At 37.8% G+C, this 9,159-nt stretch overlaps 1 protein-coding gene across 1 annotated transcript in view; it reads right to left on the bottom strand.

Annotated features, from left to right (window-relative positions):
• Positions 1-3,345: 3,345 nt before the first annotated feature.
• The window catches only part of LOC116711039 (growth/differentiation factor 11-like), a 31,442-nt gene continuing 25,628 nt past the window's right edge, over positions 3,346-9,159 (bottom strand). The window contains exon 3 of the mRNA XM_032550412.1: positions 3,346-7,879. Coding sequence (XP_032406303.1) covers positions 7,499-7,879 — 381 coding nt within the window. The 3' untranslated portion in view covers positions 3,346-7,498. The remainder of the gene's footprint in view (positions 7,880-9,159) is intronic.

The raw sequence follows: 9,159 nt of genomic DNA, 5'->3' as shown, positions 1-9,159 counted from the left end.
AGACCCAGAACTCGTTAGAGGGACTAAACGTCCCATCTGTCCTGGGAACGGGCCCCCAGACTGAGCTTTGGGGAGAGGAATGTCTGGGGTTCGCTCCTGAACCTGTTGCCTCTGTGACCCAATCTTGGAAAAGCAGAACACAAAACATGGATGGATTTTTGTTTCAACGAATTTAAGCTGTCATGAAAGCCAAAAACATACAGTCATGTTCATTATTCCACATTCTCTACTTCATCTGACATAAATGTACTTCTCTTAAGTTCTATGATGGCTGCAATTTTTTAATTTCACCAAGTAAAGCAAATGAATGAACATGCTTTAAATTGTTCTATTTTTACCAACAGGTTATGTCCTTCAAGTTGTCTAAATTATTCTTCTCCAAGGATTTATAAACACACCACACAGTTTGACACTCATTCTACTTCACCCATCTGTCTTGCTAATAATCAGCCTTGACTATAATTTAGACCTGTTCCTAGTTTTGCCGGATGGTGGGAAAAGAAATCCCTCAGGGTATGGGTGGTCATCTTATTAGCGGGTACGCTTGCAGGGTCTGCCGGATGATGCAGAAACATGCCCCGGCATGGCTGCAGCTCGCACCATCTGTGGCAGAGCCAGCAATTGTCAGCCCCAGAAGCAGATGGTGTGCTGGGAGCACAAAAGAGTGACAGCTGTCATTCACGGAAGCTGCAACCGAACTTCAGAGGACAACTGTGTGCTTCGGTCAATGCAGGTTTGCACAAAAAAAAAAAAAAAATGCATAAAGAGGCCACTGTTGCAGTATGCAACCATCTGTAGCAGCAATACTTGAAATGCACCAAGCTTGCTTCAAAATATGAGGATAGAAATCAGAAGTAAAGTAAGATTTTAGTTTTGTTTAGTGAACAAAAGTAAATAGTTTTGTTCATGATCTACTCGTGTCTCTTGTCTCTGTTTACTTTATTGTTATGAAAGCATCATTGGCTAATTTGATCTTTCTTGCACATTTACCCACTCTCAGCAGTAACTGAACCGGACAAAAGGTGTTACTGATGACTTTGTCCACCAGCATTTCAGTGTTGTCCCAACTGACCCTCTCTCTGAACTTTATGGCTATATTTCTCCTAAAACTCGGCTCCCAGCGTCTTTTCACGACTGCTTTGTAACATATTCAATATTCCTATTGTACCGTACTTCTTTTTTCTCAACAAGCATCTAAATTCAATGAAGCCAGGTCAGAGTTCATCACGTTAGCAGTGAGGAGGCTCGGGGTGATGCATTCAACCGCTAACACTTCATGTTCAACTTGTACAACCGCTCCTTATGTGCCAAAACAATAAAACCAGCCATCAATGTCCTCCCTTGTCTACATAGGGCGAGTATGACTGATGACGTGTACAGCACATTGATGCACTTAAGGGGCAGGAGACTGTGTGAATGTTTGTTTATGTCCAGTGAGAATTTGTCAAAAGGTTTATGTCATTGCTGGCATCGGGCTCCTCGAGCTTGTACTGGGTAGTCTTTGTCTGCATGCGTAAAGAGCTTCGCTCTCACTCTCATTTGTCCCCTATTGATTCTCTAAATTAGGTTGATGAGAGGCCCTCCTATCAGGTGGCATATTAATTGGGTCAGACTGGATCTTATATGAAATCCAAATAATGGCAAGCAGAAACTCCAACACTAAACCTTTGTCCTCTGAGTGCTCTCTTACACCAATTAGCCTCGCACTGGTTTTGCTTCCTGCCACTTCCACTGCCTGTTACTGTTGTCTAATAATAACGATGCAACCGGTGGTTTAAGGTAGTGTGCATGCTTTTGAGTCTCTCAGCTTTGCAGAAATATGAACTTTATATTTAAAGTATGAAATGTTAATTAATTACACTGCTTCTGGAACAACAACAACAACAAGAAACGTTCGACATGTAAGGATCCACAGGACATTCAGATCTGTTAATATCAACGTTTAGTTTTCAGTCTTTTTAATTAGTGAAGTGATTGAGATTCAGCCTGACTCTGGTCATTGTTGGACATTGTTTTTCTTGACACTCATTTTTATTGTTGCATTGAGGATTAGGACATCACCAGATCAGTGTTGAGTCCCAAACTTCAAGAATTGGGATTCACTAACTTGGTACGTTGATCCAAAGTACACCAGGAAGTTCACCTCTGAATAATTTACAAAGAAACAAAAAAATCAAAATGAAGGATTTGTTTAGGTCCTGCCAAAGTTAAGATTTCACTCTAATTGAGACATTGTGGTATGACCTCAAACAGAGCCAGGATTGAGCAAAATCAACTTTCTTGAGCTTTGCATAATGTTATAATGTCATTTCCTCATCAAAAACCTACCTGGACTGTTGCTTTAATTCTTTCCTGCATGTTTGATTAATCCTTGAATCTCCTCTGGCGTCCACACTCAGCTTCTATAGACTAGCAGCTGCAGCAATTAGCAAACGCCTTTGTGTCTGCTGAGTTCATCATACAAACTACAGCTGTGTAGTTTGTAGGACTACACAGCTGTAGTTTGTAGCTGGAGGGTCGGAAAGAGAAGAAGCTTCTTAAAGAGACAGTCCCAAGTCAAGACATCAAATACGGATATGATCCAAAGTCAAATTATTTTTGATGCAGCATTTCCATAACAACTGAAAGTAAAAAGTCACTTGATTGTACTATAAAATGTCACTATGTGCCTGGAAAATACCCCCTGACCCTCCCACTTTACAGAATTGATGTCTCACTTTTAGTCTAGTTTAGTTTAGTGACTAGGCAGCTATTGAGTTATTTAATATCCTAATCAACAGGAGCAGACAAATAAGAAGTAAAAACCGTAGTAAACAACATATTTTCATATCTGGTAAACTTTATTCTTTTGCACAATCAGCAGCTGGGTTTCCTTCGATGGAAAGGAAGCTGCAGATTGTTTTCTAAAAGTCCAACTTTAAACTCTGTTACTGCGTCGGAAAGGTGTTTTAAAACTGCCTACTTTCTTATAGAAACACCTAAAAAGCCAAATTTGATTCATTTATAAGAATATCAATATTTATGTGTCTTCTGACATCGAAACATTATTTAAAAAATTAACTACTTCCTTGCATTTAATTACAAAGTTGTTTTAGCTTCAACCTTTGGACTGGGCTAAAAAAAGAAGGAACTTACAAAACCACCATTTATCTGTCTGCATATGTATATATTTATATTTCTCAAAATTACTCTACGGTTTTGTTTAACACAATAGAGTTGCTAGGTTATTATTATTACATGTGGAGTAAAGTGAATTTATCTTCTCTTTGTTTTTATTCCTACTAAAGTAAAATCTTTGACTAAGCGCACAACACTGAGAAGAAAAACACAACACAATGCAACCCATTTAAGCTAAATAAATGATTTATTGTACAAAAGAAAATGACAGTAAATAAACAACAAAAGGCAAAAATAATAATACAGTTATTCATACGCACATCCATTAAACTACAGAGATGGGGTGATTTCCTTTCTTTTTCACTACACAAAGAACAGGTATGAAGGGGAAAAGAGAGAGACACAGTTAGAAGCGGCGAACCTGTCCAAAACATGATAAAAGTTAACATTTCGGTTGTATTTACATAGATATTTGTTACTCTCATATATTTATATGAAAACAAAACTCTCAGACAAACAAGTTTAAAAACACTAAAACAAAACTCTCAACAGCTTTGAACATAGTCAAACCCCAGAGGTGGGCACAGCTATTATTATTATTTTTTTCCTTTGACCATGCATGACCGTCAGTCACTCTGTCAGCAACTTAGCCTGAACCTGAGAGCAACGGGACCCTGTGCTTTACGTTGAAATTTTTGGAGGGGATGTGGCTCTTATGCGTTTTATGTTGACTCTGATTTTTCTGGAAAAAAAAAAGACAAAACTTGAAGACTAAAGTGAGGTAGACAGACTTGGAAATGCATTGTAAGTAATAAATAACCGATCAGTTGATTTTTTCTTTATTTATTTTTTAACCACAGCCCCTAAACCAGCCTTTTCCTCCCTTTGAAGTGTTCTAGCATATTCCTGCAATCACAAAGGTTACGGCACATAACTTGTCGTCCTCTACTTTGGCTAACGATCCCTGGATACTCCCATTTTTTTTATTTGAATGGCTGCTCTCACTTACAACACACATAAAAGCAAAAAAAAAAAAAAAAAAAAAGATACAAGACAGATGACACGTTAAGTTAACAATTCTCAATCTTCCTAACACAATAACAAATTAAGGTTGATGGGTGGGCCATTTCCAGTTAAAGCATTTCCATAGATCCAGACATATATTACACACATGACAAGTGGGAACAGAGGCCTTTAAGGCTGCCGTTACAGTACATCCAGGTTCCAGATTGAATCGAAGTGTGTGAGTGTATGGACAGGCCCCCGCTTCAAACAAAGTCAGGAAAGTGTGATGGTATCAAAAAGAAGTGAAAACTTCTCTACTCGATGGTTTATCACCAGAAGCATGAATATTTATTTATTTTTTATCCTATACTGTACAAGCTCTCTTGTGCTTGGTAAAACGCAAACAACACTTCAGCTCCTCACGCCATGAACGTCCCATAGTGCAAAATTTATTGTTGGTAAGGTAGAGTGCCCCCCAAAAGGGTTTTTGTAACCCCCTTTTTTTTTTTTTTTAATATATACATATATCATTTATTTATAATGTCAGAAGGCTCTCACTTTATCCAACAGCATAGTGCTTTCGTTTTTATAACAAAAGGATATCTTTGCTTCGACATCCAGGAGACAAAGACAAGCTTCGAGCAAACTAATCTACTCTGTTTAAGCACTAACATTATTTTCTCCATTGTGACGACGATGATGATGATGATGATGATGATGATGATGATGATGATGATGATGATGATGATGATGATGATGGATGGGGGCATTTCAAAATGCAATTCAATATGTTCGCTAAACAAAAGCTGGTTGTAAAGCCAGTATCTTGATTTATTTATTTTTTTTAAATGTTGCAGACCAGGTGGTTTTGTTTTGTTTTTTTAGTTATGGTAATAATAACAGTTATAATAATTTTTTATAACAGCAGTACTGCTCACTCTAGCATTGAAGAAAAAAAAAAAGCTAACTTAGGGGTAAAGTAGCTAATGCTCCTCTGTCATTTAAGTGTTTTTTTCCTTCTTACATAGATGCAAACATGTAGAAATAGGTTAACTTCTAGAAATAAAAATATGTTTCTCAGCTGTTTTGCAGTTTTTTCATGAACACAGTGGACGTGAATGTCACATTGATTTTTACAAGTAACGGTACGTTTTCACTTTGCAGGGTGGATCGATTATATAACAGGCAACTTTAGTAAGTTTAAAAACAATTGGGTGCACAAGTTTAAATTTACTGTGAATTTTCTCAGAATTTACTGGCCCTGATATATTCCTACATTAATTAATATTTGATTAAATCTCACTCAGCAAATTGTAGAGAAACTACATTGCTTCCTCTTGCCATAGAGCTTCTGGCAAAACATTTGGCCCCTCTTCTAAGCAGAATTGGTGGCGCTCATTTAAATTGGTTGTTTTAACCCCGAGTTTAAGCGTAATTCATATATTTTCAATCAAATTGGGGTTGGTGCCATCCCAGAAGCTTAATGTAAGCCTTCTTTGTCTATTGCAAAACCAGTTTTTATGTGTGTTTTGGATCTTTGATCTGTTGCAACACTCATTTACAGCATCTCCATGTCTCAGCTCTTTGACCCAGTCTGCCTCCGTCAGAGGGAGGAACACAAGTCAGAAAATATAAGAACAACCCAGGAAAGATGGAAGCTAATTTTAAATGGGAAGATGCAGGAAGAGCAGCGCCGCCTTTCACAGTGCGTCAAGTTTAACAGCAACACAGACTGAAAGGATGCTGACCAAGAAAGAAGCTCCTGCTCCAGATTTGACACCTGGAAGCTGAATTTGCTGTCGCCCACATTTTAATTTTGTGAAAGATGAGAAAATGACTCCGATGAAAGATGATCCTTTCAAAAGTTGAGGAAACTGTACCACCTGTAAAAGCAAGGTGGTGGCAGCATAATGCCATGGAGTTGTTTCTGGTTCTGGGATAGAGCAGGCTAACTTTAGGTTTTTGAAATGGCTAGAACCGCAATACTGGAATGTAATAAAATAAAATAAAAATAAAATAATAGCTCCACTGATTGTGGTGAGAAGAGTGGTCCAATATTCTGACAGAACTGTACCAGAAGCTTGTTGATGGGGAGAAAAGTATGTGGTTTTCTGCATCTCGATAAAGAATATTCAGCTAAATATTAGTGTGTAAGTACACATTTCACCTATTCATGTACAGAAAATACATGGATGGGTAAAAATTAAATTAAAACTTTGGCACTTATTTGTGTGTTAATGACTGGAATAATGAACTACCACGTTTTTATAAGCTCCAAATTAACATGACATCCACACTCATGGTGAGTTTCTCACTGTAAGCAGAACTGTGTAATAGTGTTAATTATCTCGCTTTAACCATCTTTTCATAAGGAAACAGTGCATTTATTGCATGTCTCGGTTTTAAAAAACAGAAGTTGAGTGTGATATTCTACTTTAATGTTGAAAAATCACCTTGTAATCTTGCCTTACTGAACTTTCTGCTCTTCCAAATCTACACCTACATTTGCATCTACATGATGTTTTCTTTTTAGGCTTCAATGAGTTCAAATATTATCTACTTTTATTGAGAATTTATTTACTTTGGGGGACAGTATTTAACCAGTTTAACTTTTTAGCTTTTATTTATTTCAAGATTAAGTTTCACAGCTATTTGTAGAAATCTTTCTCTGGGGTATTACACAATTATTAGCAGTTAATAATTGGTTTGGTTTTGGATCTCGGCAACTTTTGAGATCTCTAAACATCTGTAAACACATTTTAGATTTGTCCAAACTGTTTCTCAACTATTATTATTATTATTATTATTGTTATTGTTATTATTGTTATTATATTTAATGCGGCTACTGAGTTGTTGTAAAAATTTATGAATTGCAAAATGATTATGATCCTGCCCCCTTTTCTCTGCAAACACTTAAATGGATACAAATATTTTCTGAATGTAAATGAAAATTAAATATATTGGAACGGCCCCTAAAAGCGGACGCTGCTTAATGAAATATACTCATGTCACCTGTCAACACATTCCACTAACCTGGACACTTCACAAAGATGCCATAAAAAAAATCACAAAACTAACATTTACTCTATAACATAATTTTGTCTCACCATTCTCTGAGGCTGCTCCACAAGCAGACCCAAATCATTCAGAATATACTGTATTTCCATCTTCAGTTCTTTTTTTGATTCTTGTTTTCATTTATAACTTTTTTTTTTATACAGTTAGAATCAAATTAATTACTGGAAAACATGGAAACCCAGCAGGTTGTTTCTGTGGCAGAGCAAAAGTGAAATCTGGTGCCGAGGGGAGAGCTCCATAGGGGTTTTGGGTGGTTTAACAGGGGCTGAACTTAAGTGTGTGTATCTCCGTCTGCAGCCTAAGAGCATCCACATCGATCCACCACCATCCCTGGGATCTTGCCATGAATGATCTGCTGCTTGTCGTTGAAATAAAGCATGTTAATCGGGGACATCTTGGTCGGGGTGCAGCAGGGCCCCGCGGAGCCGCGCGGGTTGGCGTGCTGCACCAGGTGGGTGTGCGGATACTTCTGCATGAACATGTACTCACACTGGCCGGAGCAGTAGTTGGCCTTATAACGCTTGGGGGCAATGATCCAATCCCAGCCGAACGCCTCGAAGTCCACGGTCAGAGGGTAGCGGCAGCAGCGAGATTCGGTGGAGTGCTCGTCGCAGTCCAACCCGAGGTTCCTCCGAGAACGCTTGGTGGTCTCAAGGACCTTCACCTCCAGGAACGGCTGCTGGAATCAGGGGGAGGGAGGCAGGGAGGGCATAACAGACAGAATAATGGTTATAAGAGAACAACCACACAGTAAAACATTAAAGAATGATGTGACAATTTTAAATATCTTTTACAAAGCCAGAATAGTCAGCTGTTTATTATATTTGTAAATGCTTTTCTTCAAATGTATGATTCCCATTTTTCTGCTAAAAAGTCAGTTAACTAAACATCCTCCTACAGCATCATGCCTAACTATTCAACTCACTTCTTAAGCCTTCAGACAAATGTTTATTAAATAGTGATTGGATAGAGTCTGTTTTAGAAAATCTTTTGTTAAATGTATTGCTAAAATTAGGTTGGAAATGAGTCCCAGTTGAGGTCATGTTTGACTGATCAAGAATTAGGCGTACTCTCCATGCTGTAGCTGTATATCAGCTTGGCTGCATAACTAGCTTTGTGAAGCTATAACTAGCTTTGTGAAGCACATCTTCATTTATTTCTATCAGTTGGCATGAGGCCAACGTTTGGTTCAGTTTTACTAACCATACTCAGGCCTGATTACTGTCAGACCTAAAGACATATAGTACCTGTATGACTATATGAAGTCGCTAGAAGAGCTCAAAATAAATACAACATACTGTGAATCAAAGAACTTTGAAATCGTCAACATGTATCAGTTTGTTAAGGGTTACAAATTCATTTTTAAGGCTTCAAAACTCCAGCAAACCAAAGCGAGAGTCATTATCCACAAAGAAGCAAAACATGGAACCGTGGCAAACGTCCCCTGAAGAGCAGTTCAACCAAAATAACTGCAGAAGTACATCAACAGATCATACAGGATCTCACAAAAAACAGAAACACATCTTTCAGACTTTCCTCTGTTAAGTTCAGAACACATGATTCAATAATAAGAAACAGGCCTTTACAGTGAGGCAAAAATGGCCTCAATGTAAAGGTCAAAACCATTGATTCCAATCCGGACAGAAGGTTCATCTCACATTTACCAATAATTTATCTAAAAGCTTTTGGAAAAACCTTTTGAGACTCAGTGAAACACTTAAAATCATGCAGAACAGGAATTTAAAGTAGCACCATCCCGTCCAGCTCTGAAAAGCAAAAAAAGAAAAAAAAAACATGTATCAGATTGGCTTAGTCAAAGTCCAGACTTAAATCTAATTGAGAAGCTGTGGCATGCTGAAAATCAAACAAAAGAAGAGAGCCAAAACTCTTTCAAAGCCATGTTCATTTCCAAACATTTGATATCAGTTGATGCTGCCGAAGAGGCAAAGACAGAAATGT

The sequence above is a fragment of the Xiphophorus hellerii genome, chromosome 20 (genome assembly GCF_003331165.1).
Source record: "Xiphophorus hellerii strain 12219 chromosome 20, Xiphophorus_hellerii-4.1, whole genome shotgun sequence".
Taxonomy (NCBI): domain Eukaryota; kingdom Metazoa; phylum Chordata; class Actinopteri; order Cyprinodontiformes; family Poeciliidae; genus Xiphophorus; species Xiphophorus hellerii.
The sequence above is the reverse complement of the archived record's forward strand: the minus strand, read 5'-3'. Positions and strand labels throughout refer to the sequence as shown.